At 37.0% G+C, this 15,840-nt stretch overlaps 1 protein-coding gene across 4 annotated transcripts in view; it reads right to left on the bottom strand.

Annotated features, from left to right (window-relative positions):
* Positions 1 to 15,840, bottom strand: part of DYNC2H1 (dynein cytoplasmic 2 heavy chain 1) — a 178,235-nt gene that overhangs the window by 71,076 nt on the left and 91,319 nt on the right. For 3 of the 4 annotated variants that reach the window (XM_054193142.1, XM_054193121.1, XM_054193132.1), the window contains 4 exons: positions 15,067 to 15,139; positions 8,865 to 9,025; positions 4,180 to 4,305; positions 997 to 1,107 (listed from right to left, as the gene is read on the bottom strand). In XM_054193142.1, coding sequence (XP_054049117.1) covers positions 997 to 1,107; positions 4,180 to 4,305; positions 8,865 to 9,025; positions 15,067 to 15,139 — 471 coding nt within the window. Of the gene's footprint in view, positions 1 to 996; positions 1,108 to 1,183; positions 1,373 to 4,179; positions 4,306 to 8,864; positions 9,026 to 15,066; positions 15,140 to 15,840 lie in introns of those variants that run through there. The other variant, XM_054193149.1, reaches the window with a different exon arrangement.

The raw sequence follows: 15,840 nt of genomic DNA, 5'->3' as shown, positions 1-15,840 counted from the left end.
CAAGATGATATAGAACATTGCATTGGCGCGAAGTTCCAGTTATTTCAAAGACAGTGGGATCAATATGTTCAAGAAGCTAGATGAAAAGAAATGTGCCAATCCTGTACAGTCCTGTAGTTTCCGTACCACTGAAGACGTCAATATAAGCAAGAAGGTACCCCAGAAGTTTAAAAAAAACATGCAGTCAATATAAAAGTGTAACAATTTTGGCTTCTTGAAAGTCAGCAACATTGAACTCTAAAAGGTCAGAGCTTCTTGGTTTAGCTGTAGGCAAAATCTCCACACTACATGACCAATGGAAGAGTTGGTAGCACCCCTACCCATGATTTCCATAATGGACATTAATGCATAAATGCATACGTGATTAGAGCACTTTCCGACAAGTTGGAGGGGCATGGTCACAGTTATTCCTTAGGCTAACCCATTCTGAAAGCAAAACTCTCAATTTTTAGTGAATGCCTTTAGCTGTATATCCTGCTGTATAGGAGGAGAGCCATTTTTGTTGAAAGGGTGAATAAAAAGCTATGGGGCCAAAAAGAAAAATAAGGAAGATGAAGTGTGATTCTGTGTTCTTCAGATGAGTACATTCACCAAGAAGGAGGAATTCCTTGTTTTTCATCCGTCTCCCAGCACCTGTGTAGGTTTTTGCTTTTAAGAAACACTGATTAAATGCATAAAAGAATTTGGAGCAAAAACCAAATACTTTCAGTTCAGACTTCCAATTGGAAAAAATACCTGGAAAGAAATTTTACAAACCTTCTATTCAAAGCACAGTTTCTGGAAATTTCCATATATGCATTATAAATGATCATTAAAAATCTTTCAAGGTAAATTCTTAGCATTTTTTGTATTGCATCTAATTGAAATACAAGGCAAAACCAGTTACGAAAATAGTCCACATTGTCCAAACTTTATTCTATATAAACATATAGTTTACTATACATCAAAGTTCATTCTTTGAAAACATGCAGTAAAAAGTTTCCAAACAGATCTTACTTCATAAGTTATTTTCAGACTTGACTGAAGCAAAATTGGAGTAAATTTTGGATGAACTTCTGTAGTAAGCCAAAGACGGAAGTTTGGTTGAGGCTGTAACGTATTCAGTTCCTGTTAAAGAGATGTTATGTATTGAAGTAGGTTTTGGGTTGTTTTTTTTTTTAATATACGGAACTGTATTTACAAAACCATAAATTAGAAAGTTAGATTTGTCTAAAAATTCTTTAGCTGTTTTTACTAGTAAGGTTATTCAAAAGATCTTCATTCAATTCAAAAGTTTGTGATGTCTTGTCTCCACACATTATATATGCCCACCGTGCTCAAGTTCAAAGTTCGTTCTAGCCTTGTCAAAATATTTGCAACTCCCTCCCAGATCCTAAATTCAGAGCATAGAAATATATATCAGTTTGTTACTTCTTTTAAGTAAAAAAATACCAGAAGGCTGCATGTCAAAAGATGAAGGCTTGAAATGTGGTCTGCATATCAACAACAGATCTCAAAGACTTTCAATAACTGTGTAGCTACATTAATTTCTTTTTCTTCAAGTGTTTATTATATGCACACTTCACATATGATGGTTCACAGACAACTGAAGATAGGAAAATTGAGTTCTAAAAGAATAAATATTGTCAAATGCTATTTCAAATACGAAGGCTTCACAAAAAACATGTAATTACTGAATGTATGAAAACATACTGCTGGTGCTTTAAATGCATCTGATACAGACATACCAAAGCTTTTTGACAACTGACTTGAGAACAATGTCAACAGTTTTGTTTATGTGTCTTGGAAGAAACATAGCTCAAAAAACTCTAACAGATTTTCTCATAATCCATTCATTTTGATAATCTCTAAAATATAATCACAATCATTTTGTTTTCTGTGCTTTTAGTGAAGAAGAAAATTCTGTTAACCCTGAATCATTCTGCTCCTTAGGCAAAATGACAACTACATCTGGTACCCGAAATCACAGAACTGTTGAAGTTGGAAGGAACCTCTGGAGACTGTCTAGTCCAACTCTCTACTCAAAGCACTGTCAGCTACAGCACGTTGCCCAGAACAGTGTACAGTCAGGTTTTCAATATCTCCCAGGACTGACACTCCACAGCCTCTCTGCGTAAAAAAAATAATTGTCTTATGTTTAAACGGCATTTCCTGTATTTCAGTCTGTGCCCATGGCCTCTTGTCCCATCATGGGATGCCACTGAGAAGAGTCTCGCTCTGTCTCCTTTGCTCCTTCCCATCAGCCAATACACAATAATAAGAGTCCCCCCAAGGTTTTTCTTCCCCAGGCTGAACAGTCCCAGCTCTCTCAGTCTCTCATTGTATGACACATGCTCCAGTCCCTTCATCACCTTTGTGGCGCTTTACTGGACTGTCTCCAGTATGCCGATGCCTCTCTTGTAGCGGGTAGCCCAGCACTGGACACAGCACTCCGGATGTGTCTCACCGGGGCTGACCAGAGGAGAAGGGTCACCTCCGCTGACCTGCTGGCAACGCTCTGCCTAAAGCAGCCCAGGAGGCCGGTGACCTTCTTTGATACAAGGACACACTGCTGGCTCATGGTCAGCTGCTTACCTACCAGGACTCCCAAGTTTGTCTGCCAAGCTGCTTTTCAGCCAGTTAGCCCCAAGACTGTCTGGGTGCCTGGAGTTATTCCTCCCCACGGGAAGCACTTGGGATTTCCCTTTGCTGAACTTCACAAGGTTCGTGTCAGCCTACTCCTCCAGCCTACCAAGGTCCTTCTGAATGAAAGCACACCTGTCTGTTGTATCAATCACTTCTCCCAGTTTTGCATCACCTGTACTTGCTGAAGATGCACTCTCTCCCATTATTCATGTCATTAATTTAGATGTTAAAAAATGTTGGCCACAGTATCAACCCCGGAGCACACCACTGATAAATGGCCTCCAGCTGGATTTTTTACTGCTGACAACAACCCTTTAAGCCATGTATTTAGGCAGTTTTCAATCTACCAGTGTTCAGTCTACTTCACTTCTACTGTGTTACAGTCAGGTCTGTATTTCATCAACTTGCCTATGAGGATGTTATGGGAGACAAATTAAAATATGAAAATGACCCACAGCCTTGGAAGCAAATTGAAGAAGAGAAAACAAGGGAATGTACATGCTGGTTCAAGTGCAATCGTCTGCAGCATGCATCCTCTGATACATCGCGTTTGGCTAGAAGACAGATAAGGGCAGTCTGTTTTAAGTTGTGAAGGTATCATCTTCATATTTATAAAGTTCATATTGACCAGAAGACATACTTCGTCTTCTCAGATGGAAAGATTGTGAGAACTAAATTTATGTACCTGAATCGAACTGAATTATAAATAGGCAGACCTCTCTTAAGAGAAAGTTGAAACATATGAATTACATAGCCTCACACTTGCTAATGGTATACAAAACAGACAAGGGGATGTGCTGAGTCAAACATCAGCAAATCTCAGTCTATATTAAGCTCAGCAGGAAGTTTAACATTTTCAGTATTACGTTCTTGTGGAAAGAACAAGAAACTTCTGATAAATATCCATATTTCAATATTTACAAGATCTAAAATTCTATCATTAGTAAGAGGCTTACAAACACTTCCTTACTGTTCACTGGTGATAGGAATTCCCCACTTTTCTTTTTTGAGGTAGTTTGTTTTGTGGATTTCACAGTCATATACATGTACAGTCACTTTGATTTAGTCAGCAAGTTAATGATTTTACATGCCATAAGTAAGAGTGTGTTTCTATAAAACATTAGACATTTTAATTTCAAATTAGCAAAAACCTCTTAGTGACTCAGACACAAGCTACACTTAACTAAAAAGAACTACTAAAAAGAAAGTCCTAGAACTGAACCAAAAAAAAAGAGAATAAATTTAAGCATACAGATTCAGAGTTTAGCAAACATGGGCAGTATCTCATAAAGTACCAGAAGTCCTAACAGAATCATTTGTTCACTCACTGTGGCAGAAATACTCTACACTCTGTGAAAAATAAAAGCACTCACAAAGGAAGGAGCTGCTTAGATCTGAAGCATTTCACCTTATTTGTGATTGAGAAAACGGCAAAGGTTTATTTTTAAATTGTTGGAATTTTAAACAACACCATGGAAATGCTTGAAATGCTTCAGAAATGTTGCATACCAATCTTGTCTGGTTTCCAACACATTATTCTCTAGTTACCCTCACCTTTTCCAATACAGGAAGCCAAGATGTAACAAGATGCAGGTTCTTTAAACACAGCCATTCTCCATTGCGTGCACATTCTTTTAAAGTTTGAATAGCCAGGTCAGCTTGGCCTTGGCCCATTGCAATCTGAAATGAAAGACAGAGTTGCAAGAGGAATTTATCATATCTCATTTAACAGTTAAATACAAAACTGTGTTTCAAAGTTAGAATGCATATGTAAAAAAGGTGTGCTAAAGATAACCAGAATTTTCTCTAATGTGATAAGCTACCAAAGTAGGGAAAAGATTAATGAAAATGTAGTTTTTTATTTACAACCTATCGAACCAGAGTTTGTTAAGAAACAACATCACCTGGTCTTTTTATGAAAAAAACACACACCATTTGGTGACAGTGATTGTATTCCCCGGGAACTCAAAAAGTAATTTAAATATCAGTGACTGAACTGTATTACTGCAGAATTGCTGATACAACAAAACCAAGAGATAAATGAGAATGAATTTTCTTTTGACTGTAAGTTAGGAGTACTTCCTTTGAAGAGAAACAGTTTTATATTGAGATGAGTGAAAAACTAAGGCTGCTCTCTTTCCAACTGGGAAATATGAATAGCTTTATAGTCTTTTCTTTTTTTTTTATAGTACCATATTGTGGCTAAAATAAATTTTGATCTTCACATGGAAATACAAAGATCCAAACCTGAATTTTCAGATAAATTAGTGAAAACTGAAAATAAAGAAAGGACTCACTGCGTGGCACATTTACTGCAACAATCAATGTTAGACTATCTGTACAGTACATTCACCTTAGTTCTCCCTTAGAATCTAATTGGAAGCTATACGTAACAAAAAACCCTAAACCATGCAGGTTGAAAAGAAATTAGTTTTAGCCAATCTGAAAAGTCCTGTCTTGGCATTACTGCTATAGCAAAATAGAACTACTGTAACTGTTATGACTTCATCAAATATCCATTAGGAGGAAATCCATCCTGACTTTTTATCCTAAAACTGTTTACCAAAGAAACTGGGTGCCTTAGCTTTGTATGATGACACATGGATATTCTCTGCCTAAATAAAACTGAGTATATCTTGAAATAATTTAAAATTGCCAAAAGAAGATAACTGAAAGTCACCAGACAATACGGTAGTACACCACAGAAATTTAGTAGTCTGTTCTTTATCCCATATGAAAAATGCTTCAACAGAGAAAAAAAAACTGATCTTCTATGTTCTATTCAAATTGCATGAGAAAGGGCTGGAAAAAATAATAACAAAAAATATTCTCCTTCGTAGGCCAACTTTCAGATGATTTAGCTTTCAGTACCGTTCCTTAATCAAGTACCACACCATGCTGCATTTTAAAAGTCCAACATGTAAAGGATATTTAGAGATAAACACACAAAAAAACATGTGAAAGAGTAAGAAATATGCATTCTGAAACATTCACAGCTAGATAAGCTGGCAGTAGGATCTAAATCTTTACAATTTGATGGGCAAAATATATTACACCAGTGCACATTCCAGGAAAGGAACCATTTCAAGGACTATTTAAAAGCAACATTAAACTTGACATTTTCCATTTCTATGCTAACCAGCAATCAGCTAGATAACAATTCCCCTCCCCTGAATATTTCAAATGACAGAAGGAAATAAAGTTTTACAAAAAGTTATAAAGCATACTGGTAATGTGAATTAGGAATATTAGGAAACTGCTTGTACCACAGAATAATTTAAGTTGGAATGGATCCTGAAAGATCTCTAGTCCAACCTCCTGCTCAAAGTAGGGCCAGCTATGAAAGATCACACCAGAAGCTGAGGACTTTGTCCAGCAGACTCTTGGGAACCTTCAAGGATGGAGACTGCACCGGGCAATCTGTTTGACTGTTCCCATGGTGAAAAAGTTTCTCCTTAAATCCTGTTGTAACCCTACCTATCTCGTTAGCATTTATGCCCATTGCTTCTTGTCTTCCCACCATGCCTGACTGCAAAGAGTCTGGGTCCATTTGCTCAGTGACCTTCTTATACTTATTGAAAGGCTGTTATTAGGTCATCACAAAGACTTCTCTGCTGGCAGGGTGCTGTGCTGGCTCATGTCCAGCTTGTAGTCTACAAAAACCCTCCAGTCCTTTTCATCAGAGGTCCTCCCTAGCCAGTCAATCTATTGCCTGTATCATTGCAAGGGTTTCTTCTTTCCCTGGGGCAGGACTTTTCATTTCTTGAGTTCTGTAAGGTTCCTGTCAGCCAAGGAAAGCCAAGGAGAATTGTGAGCCTATTGCTTGGTGGCACAGGGCACATAGGAACAAGGCACATGGAAAAAGCTGACCCTTTTACTCTGAGGTTTCCCTGCTAAGGTTTGTTCTCAGGCCTCCCAGGTCTCCCAAACGTACAAGCAGAAGTGAAGCAATACCCACAGCAGAGACAGAGAGATTTAGGAATCACTCTACACAATTAGAAATAAAGAATATCCACAGGACAAGATGCATTCAAGAGTGTTGGGGGACCAGCTACTGTAAATCCTTGCTCTCATCTTCAAAAGGCTATGTTGTTCTGGGGCATTTGGTGATGAAAAAGGAAAATGTCACATTTATCTTCAAGAAGGGCAAGGAGGAGAAAGATCTAGGTAACTATCGGCTTGTCAGCCTCCACTCAGTCCCTGGGAAGGTTACGGAGCAAGTACTTTTAGAAGCCATTTCTAAACACATGAAGAACACAGAGGTGATAAGGAGCGGCCAATATAGATTTACCAATGGCAACTCATGCCTCATTGACCTCACTGATTTCTACAATGAGGTGACTGACACTATGGACAAGGGGGTGCCAGTGAATGTTGTATAACTTGACTTTAGTTAAGGCTTTTGACAGAGTCTCCCATATCCTTCTTATCACCAAATTGGAGAAATATGGGCTGGAGAAGTGAAATATAAGATAGGTAGAAAAATGGGTGGACTGCTGGGCTCAGAGGATGGTCAGTGGTACAGAGTCCAGCCGGCAGCCAGTAACTAGTGGTGTCCCTCAGAGATCAGTACTAGGACACATACTGTTTAATGTCTTCACTGGTGACATAAGTGGGTGCACTCTCAGCAAGCTAATAGATAACACCAAAGGGGGTGGGGGGAGGGCAAGCAACCAATACACTGGAAGACAAGGTTGCTACTCACATGGACCTGAACAGGCTGGAGAAACAGGCTAGCAGTTTATGAAGTTCAACAAGCCAAATACTAAGTCCTACATCTGGGACAGAATTATCCCATGCAACAGTACAGGCTGGGGTCTGCCTAGGAAGCAGCTTTGGAGAAAAGGAGGCCTTAGTGGACAGTAAGTTGAATATGAGCCAACAATGGGCCCTTGCAACAAAGGCCAATCTCATAATGGGCTGTATTAGTTAAAGCTTTCATCAAGTCCAGGGAAGTGATCCTTCTCCTCTCTTTGGAACTTGTGAGACCACATCTGGAGTACTATGTTGAGTTTTGGGCTCCCCAGTACAATAGAGACATGGTCATACTGAAGTGACTCCAGAGCAGATGACCAACAAGGTCAGGGCACACTGAGCAGGGTTTGTTTAGCCAAGCAGTCAGGAGAACTTCTTGCTGTCTACAACTACCTGATTGAAGAATGCAGAGAAGATAGAGCCAGACTCATGAGTTGGAACATGGGAAATACTGATTCAGTATCAGGAAAAACATTCTCCTGTGCAAGTGGTCAAATATCGGAACAAGTTGCCCAGAGATATTGTGGGACCTCCATCCTTGGAGGGGGGACCTCCCTGGTCTAAGCATGGGGCTGAAACAGATGATCTCCAGAAGTCTCTTCCATTCTAGGCTATTCTATGAATTTAACAACTACAGTAAATTTCTTCTTAAAAACTGAAAAGTTGTTTTCAACACCTGTGCATAGATCAAATTTTGAAGCAAACACAGAAAACATAAAGTGACTTCTTAGCAGTACAATTCCTGATTAAAGTCTACTCAAGGGGAATTATCTTCACCCAGTTTAGTTTTGTGTTGAATGCAAAACAGGGAAGAAGTTGTACACCATGACAAAAACCAACTGTTATATTGGCTGGGAAAATAATTTTGGTGTCGTATGCCTATTTCTGAAATCTGAAGGCTTTCCCACATGGTCTATCTTAAATAGTTTTTAAAAAAGACTTGAAATGTAAGAGTTCTGTTCAAGAACTCCCATCAACAATTAATTGGTTAACATTTGCTTGTAAAATTTCTCAAAATATTTTACAGAATTTCACAAAATTCCTAAGCATTCACGAACACTGAACATCTGATTTATGTTTTCTGTTGAAGAAAGAAATATGCAAGTCCTATAAGGAGAGGAAATTATGACATCTAGTTTTCAGTTGGTTTTGTTCAGATTTTGATTACTCCACACTAAAAAAGATAATGTTTCAGCATGTATAACAATTCTCAGTCTCTTTTGGTCCCTTCCATCTATCTTCTCATTTTTCCCTTCTCCAAGTTGGAGCAATGCCTCTTGTGAGGATCACTGTCTCTCTCTTCTCCAACACATTTTGCAAATGGAATCAGAAGATAGTGGCGAGATAGGTGGGAACAACAAATACACAGATACCAAACTACACTTTTACATACTAACTTCCTTAAAAACCAAGGTAAAACAGATGTTATTACTGTAAAATTTTACACATTGTGCTTTTAATCATTCTGCTTATGTAAGACTGACCTGATGGTAGCACTCAGCGTTTCTTTCAGCACTGGCAAGTTCTTGCAACTCTTGAGAAGGATCAGCACCAGGAGAAATAATTATCAAGATGGGCTCAATTTCCAGAGTCTCTTTATACAGACGTTTCAAATTCAGAGGTGATGGAGATAATTCTTTTATTCCTATAATTAGAATTATTAGGGAAATAAAGTGATTAGACAGGATGGAGTGCTTCATTAACCACTTTAGAGGTATCTGGCTGTCAAAGTTCTCTTCAATGGAGACCATAAAACTGGCCCTACGATGGCAAAAAAACCCCTTAAAATATGCAGGTAGAAGGCACCCTATGTTGATAAGAAAAAGACACAAGCACCAAAAGGGTGCCTGGACTTCCAGCTTGACAAATATAAACGTCAGTCTTTATTTAAAGTGCAGCCTTCAAGGAAACATAGAAAAAGAGAAGAGCTGGAATGTAAGAGTATGAAAAGCTGTGCTATTTGCTCAAACTAATTGCAATGTGTATGTCCACACGCGGAACTTCTCTCCTGTATTGTCCCGAGAGCCTTAATTATTAGACTTTGACTTTACATGGTTCTTGGTACTACAATTACTTTAGTCTATTATTTGCTGTATATACAACTTAAATGTTTAAAATGTTGACACAATATAGGCAAGGCATTTATACATGAGCCCAAAGCTATGCATAATATAAACTTAAACAATGTGAACCAAATATTTCCGATCCATCTTCAGACTGGTCCTTAAATAGTGCAGTGTTAGGTGCAATGGGAAATCCCAACATAAAGCAAGACAGAAGAGACCAAATCAGTGGCCTCTGCCATGCCTACTAAAACACACAGTACACATTTCCTTGAGGGCACAGTCTGCTTTCAGACTTGAGCTATTATCTCCACATAGAACAATACTATATAATTTGAATATAACAGGTCAGGCCGGCAAAGCTTAGTATGAGGTCTGGGTTCTCTGCACATATCTGTACAAAGACTCTAACCAATGCAACTAAACAGATAAAATCACTATCAATCAAAATGCTTTAAAATAATGAATTAAACAAGACTAATATTGGAAAATATTTTAATTTTACATTCATTAGGCATGTAGAGATAAAACATAAGCGGAGATAAGTATATAAACTGAGGCCATAAGGCAATTGATATGGGCAGCTCCCTTGATGAGTTCAGCTGCTCACTGCCAATAAGCCCTAAACTCCAGAAGATCCAGAAAACAACACTGAAATTAAAGTACGGCTGTTCAGTGCTGGACTGAAGCATGCTCAGTGAGGAAGACTCTGCAGGGACTGAAGACTCTTATCTGTCAGAATCTCAAAAATATCTGACAAACATCTGCAAGTTGTTTCTCAAGGAATCCTGTATTGGCCAAATCTGGATGCATTTTCAGAAGGCCTAAAAAAAGCTTAGACTTTGAATGAAAGCTGCCCAGCATACCAGCTTTCTAGTCACTCCTCCACACCGAACTTACAGTAACATTTTTCACAAATACAAGCTATTCCAGATTTAACATTCCCTTCACTAACACCATAAATGGAAATAGCTAAGCTATTGGCAGGGAGGGGAGAAAGAAAGAAAATAGACAAATTAGCTAAGAAAAAAATGAAAATTGATATATATGTAGAGATTTGTTTATTTTTCAACTACAGTCATAATTCAAGCTACTTGAGTCATTCTAAGCAATATAAGAAAAATATGAGAAGTAGAACATGACAGCATTCTCTAGGGTAAGAAAGGTTATTTTAGTTAGTTTTTATGAAAGAGTGCTTACAATACTGAAGACAGTATTATGCCTATAATTAGAAAATCCAACATCCAGTGTTTCTTACTGTGCATGAGGACCACAAGGAAGACGAACTTGCGATGTGTTCTGATATTTGGGCTATAAACCACTGTCTTGCACCTCAAGCAAGTTTCACCTCATCAAATCCCTCCCTACTGAGTTGTATTCACTGTCACTATATTTCACTGTTGAAGTATCAAAATATAAATATTTCCATATTAATTTAAATATTAAAACATGACATAAAGCATTATTAGAACTTAATCACTACCTACATAAGGAATAAAGATATATTGAGAATCTTAAAACCAAATGTTAGATCAAGATTTGATTAAAAGTAAGGTCCTGGAAACATAAATTTTAATTTTTATTAACTTCTATTTCAGTGAAGAAAATAATTTTGAAAATTTGCACGTGTTTGAAATCCTATGAAAGATACAGGACTAAAAATATCTGTTGAAGTGAACAGGCAGCAAAGATACAAAAACCAAATGGAGATCGTTCTGACCTGTAATTAACATTGTGGAATGGGCATCATGCAACGCTGCAGATATTCGTTATTACACAGAAATGCGGAACGATATACAAAGTCACAAAATGAAAATCATAGAATCATAGAATAATTTGTGTTTGAAGGGACCTTTAAAGGTCATCTAGTCCAATCACCTTGCAATGAGCAGGGACATCTTCAACATCAGGTTGCTCAGAGCCCCGTCCAACCTGACCTTGAATGTTTCCAGAGATGGAGCACCTACCACCTCTCTGGGCAACCTGTGCCAGTGTTTCACCACCCTCATTGTAAAAAATTTCTTCCTTCTATCTAGCCTAAATCTTCCCTCTTATAGTTTAAAGCCATTACCCCTTGTCCTACCGTAACAGGCCCTTCTAAAAAGTTTGTACCCATCTTTCTTGTAGGCACCCTTTCTTTTAAGTACTGTGTTATTACTTCCAGTTGAGAAACCCTGGAGACAGAGGACACTGGTCACTGTTCTCATACTCTTGCTAGATACTCTTGCATATACTTAACGTGCTAGGCAGACCTTTCTTCTTCACTTATTCAACCGTTCTTAAGTTCCTGTTCCTAAGACTGCTTTGCTACTACAAACAGTGCATGGAGTATACTACAATCAAGATAAATCAAAGACTGATGGCTGTATTATTATTTTTAGCAGTGCAAGGAGTAGGCACACAGATTCCCAAGAAGCTTAATTGATTAGGAATTTTGATAGCCTACATAACTCTATTTCAACTGAGGACTATGCTTGCCTTAAATGGGGAATAGAATAAAAAGCTATGATTAGGCAATAGACAAATGTATGTAAGCCTGCAAATCAAGTTATTATAATAATATATTTATGGTAATTATGCTAATTTAAAAGGGGTGCAGTTGTAAACGAGTAACTCCCTAGCCAAATACATTGTAGCACTCTTGAGATGCATCATCTAGAAAATTAATACAGTGTAAGTTTTCTTACATAACACATTTTCTTCCATAAAACAGTATTTTAGAAATTTGGACACAATGTTTAGAAAAAGCACAGCTATGCTGAACGTGCTTTTTGTTTTAAAGCTCAACAGAAGTGAAATATAGAAAAACTACAATACTGTCCTGTCTATTCCTGGCCATTAGAATTAAAGCTACAGCCAGGATTATGTTTAGAGAAAAAAAACAGACTCCAGTGTTTTCGGGGTAAATCAATGAGTACTCGTATTCCAGATAATAACCATGCAGTCAGACTGGGAATTCCTGACATACTTTTCTACCTCCGTGTTGCATTCTGACAGAATTTCTAAATCTTATATCCTAACATGAGAAGAAAAAGCATATGTGAGAGCAAATAACTTCCCAGAAAATGTTGCAGGGGGAGGGATCTAAGGGGAAAAAAGAAAGACCTGACATATAAATACATAGTTTGGCACAGGATGCAAACTTCACATTTTTTATAAACTGATGAAGCTTCCATAAAATCAATGAACAATTCTTCAAAAGCACTTCTACTAGAGTCGATGCAATTAAACCAATTCACAACAGATGGAACTTGAACTCAAAATGCTTGTTAAAATTCCTTCTGTTGTTGATCTGTACACAGAGAAACAACGTACAAAAACATCAGTAAGTGTATCATTACTACTCACAATTCCAATACAGAACGCAGGAGATGACTTTTTTTTTTTTTTTTAATTTTGGCAAGTAATTTTATTTTGGCCTAGATGCGATTATGACCATGAGGGCTCTGGTCTACTTTATAGAAAATGGTCTCCGAGAATAAAATACAGACTTGTTTAGCCTGCACTGATTTTCTTTCTTCATATCTATACTGCTTTTTTGAAGAATATGAAAACGTAGGTAATTAAAATCACACCTCTTTAAATACCATTTCTGATGTAGCCTGACTCAAAAACCTACGTTAAAGAAGATATGAATAAAACCCAACTCCATGAGAGATAAGGAATGATTTGGGAGTATACTGTCAATATGATTTTTGCTAATATGGTACAGTTCAGTACAGCAAGTAAAATAAAGAAATAAGCATACATTGGGTCCCCACAAAATACATTTATAGAAAATTCTTATGAACTTTATCTTCAAAAGAAATTATTTTAATCCCCCTTCATCCATAAATTTAAAAATATATGTAAAAGATGAAAAAAGGAAAAAACAGCATATCTGGATAAAACAGAAGTGGAAGGCTTTCTTGTAGGCTATTACAGCTCTTTTGGAACTCATTTTTCTCACAGGAAAACAGCCAAAGGAGATCAGAAATTTAACAGTTCTCTTTTGAACTTAGTGAAACAGTTTGTTTAAGAAGTTTCAGGGCAAGGACCCTGAAAAAGACATGGTAGAAAAAAATATGAAAAGAAATTCATATAGGCATGACTGCTTTTATTAGTTGCAAAGCTCTAGTCATGATTTATGACATGATCTCAAAACAAAATCTCACTGATATGCATGAAAAATCTGTGGATGAAACCTTGCCTACAAATGGAGTCAATGGTATTCTGCCTTCCTCAGTGAGGCGGTAGTTGTCATTCACCAAAAACCATACCCTCGTGGAATGCCTCCAAGGAACTGGTATCAAGACATGCCCAACCAATTTCGGTAATAAATTAAGATTTGGAAGACAGTAAGTGGGTGAATAAACTTAACCTGAATTCAGGTCTTTGCTGGGCTTTGAGCCGCACGTACTGCATATTGCACTTGCCATTTGATTCCAACAGGCAGGGACATTGTCAGCATGGGACCTGTAACACTCACCATAATGAAAGTATCTACTGATAATGTTTGACAGAACAGGCTAACCTTACTCCTGAAAATACTAGCCTTGGTGGTAGACATGGAACCAATTTTGGCCAACAAATAACGCCCACAGACAGAGCATAATGAGGGAGTAAGATAAACTCTTACACAAATGCCAATACAAATGCAAGAACTAGAGACCTAAACTTATATCTAATCTTAAAATAATAAGAAATAACATGTATTTCAAGAACTCAAAATTTCATTATTTTTTATGTATAACTCATCTATTGCACTATAATGCAAAATCGCCCATCTTGAGATTATTCAAACTGCAGATCTTCACAAGTACTGGAAATATAAGTCCAGCCATATTACTTTGGCAGCCTATGAGTCAATCTTCAGGTTCATTATCTGCCACATTAAAAACAGGCTTTGTCACTTAAATTTGGCTTTACAATCTAGGTAATGCAGTAATGCAGAGGGTGATTTTTAAAACCACAGTGTCCACTCCAATGAGACACTCATGATTCATCTTCCATACGCGTATTGTCATTAACTGCTAAAAACTAAAGGAAGGCTTTGGTGTGCTGTATTGCAAAATTAAGATTATTTGGAATATAAATCCCAAGCTTCGGATACAATAGGAAGAGAGGAAACAGACAGACACGAACAAATAGACAACCGTAGTATTGACTCATTCAAAACCACATGCATTTCTAAACAGACAGTAAAAATGAAAACATGAAACATGAAAATATGACACAATCTTTTGATGTCCAATTTAGAAAATATGAAACCTAATAGTTTTTAAATGGTAAATGACATTAAATAAAATCATCTTTTTGGAAAATTTGTGTCTTAAGGAAAACGCTGCAGTGTAAAACTTACAGAAAAATGGATATTCTCCTTTCTTAACTAGTCCCATGTTCAAGAATTCATTAAAAGAATCTGACAGATCTTTTATTCTATTTTAAATCACCACGCAATATAAACCAAACCATTTTAAAAGCACTTTTTAACAAAACTTTACAAGAAAGAAATCAGCAAATCCATTTACAGCATATTTTCAAATTAGGGATTCCATAAGAACCATAAAATAAAGGCGAAACATAGGACAAAAAAAGACGTTTAATTATTGGGTGGAAACACCCTAGTGAAAAATTAACTTACCTAGGATTTTACATGCAAAAAGAGCCATGGCACTCTGTAGCCTGTCTGGTCTGACAGCCTGGACCACAAGTACCTTAAAATAAAATATATTCGGGGAAATGAGTTTATAAAAGTATATTGTGGCAATTTAAAAAGAAAGACTTCTCTAAAAAGGCTGAATTCTTTAAATTTCTCTTTAGAACAAAGTTATTTTCTTGGAATATATAGAACTATCTGATAATGCCTTTCGAAGATAATCTAATGTAATTGTTCTTTTGTAAGCAGCTTGTAGTAAAATCAGAAGATAGATCTACATCTAATGTCTACTGGTAAGCTGGAAGTTTTTCTAAAATGTTTTAGAAAAAAAGGTAGCTATGTGGGTAGCTGGAATTACAGAAAGCAAACTTAGCTTTATACTGGTAATCTAAATTCTATACATGTATTCAGGCAGTAACTTCCTAAATGGAATATTGATATTTCTGATTTCAGTGCAGTAATACAGTAAAATAATCAGTTTTGAAATAATTTCCTTTGTTCAAGCACACCTTTAGAGTTTTACATCTAACTTTTTTTCTGAGACATTCTGACTTTCAAACCTTGTAGTTATGCAGATGCTTTTACTGTTCTTCGAAAGACTACAGAACATGAGCGGCTAATCAATTCAATACGAATTAAATTAGCAGTTTCCCTGCCAGCTGGCTTGTTTTCAGTTAACTTCTTGCAAATGTTCAGTGCAGGCAACTGGTGCAACTTCAGTAGAAATGATTTGTTAAAATCACCACCCCCTCTCCCACC

Source organism: Rissa tridactyla, chromosome 1, assembly GCF_028500815.1.
Source record: "Rissa tridactyla isolate bRisTri1 chromosome 1, bRisTri1.patW.cur.20221130, whole genome shotgun sequence".
Taxonomy (NCBI): Eukaryota; Metazoa; Chordata; class Aves; order Charadriiformes; family Laridae; genus Rissa; species Rissa tridactyla.
Note: the sequence above shows the minus strand (reverse complement) of the source record. Positions and strands in the feature narration are given on the sequence as shown.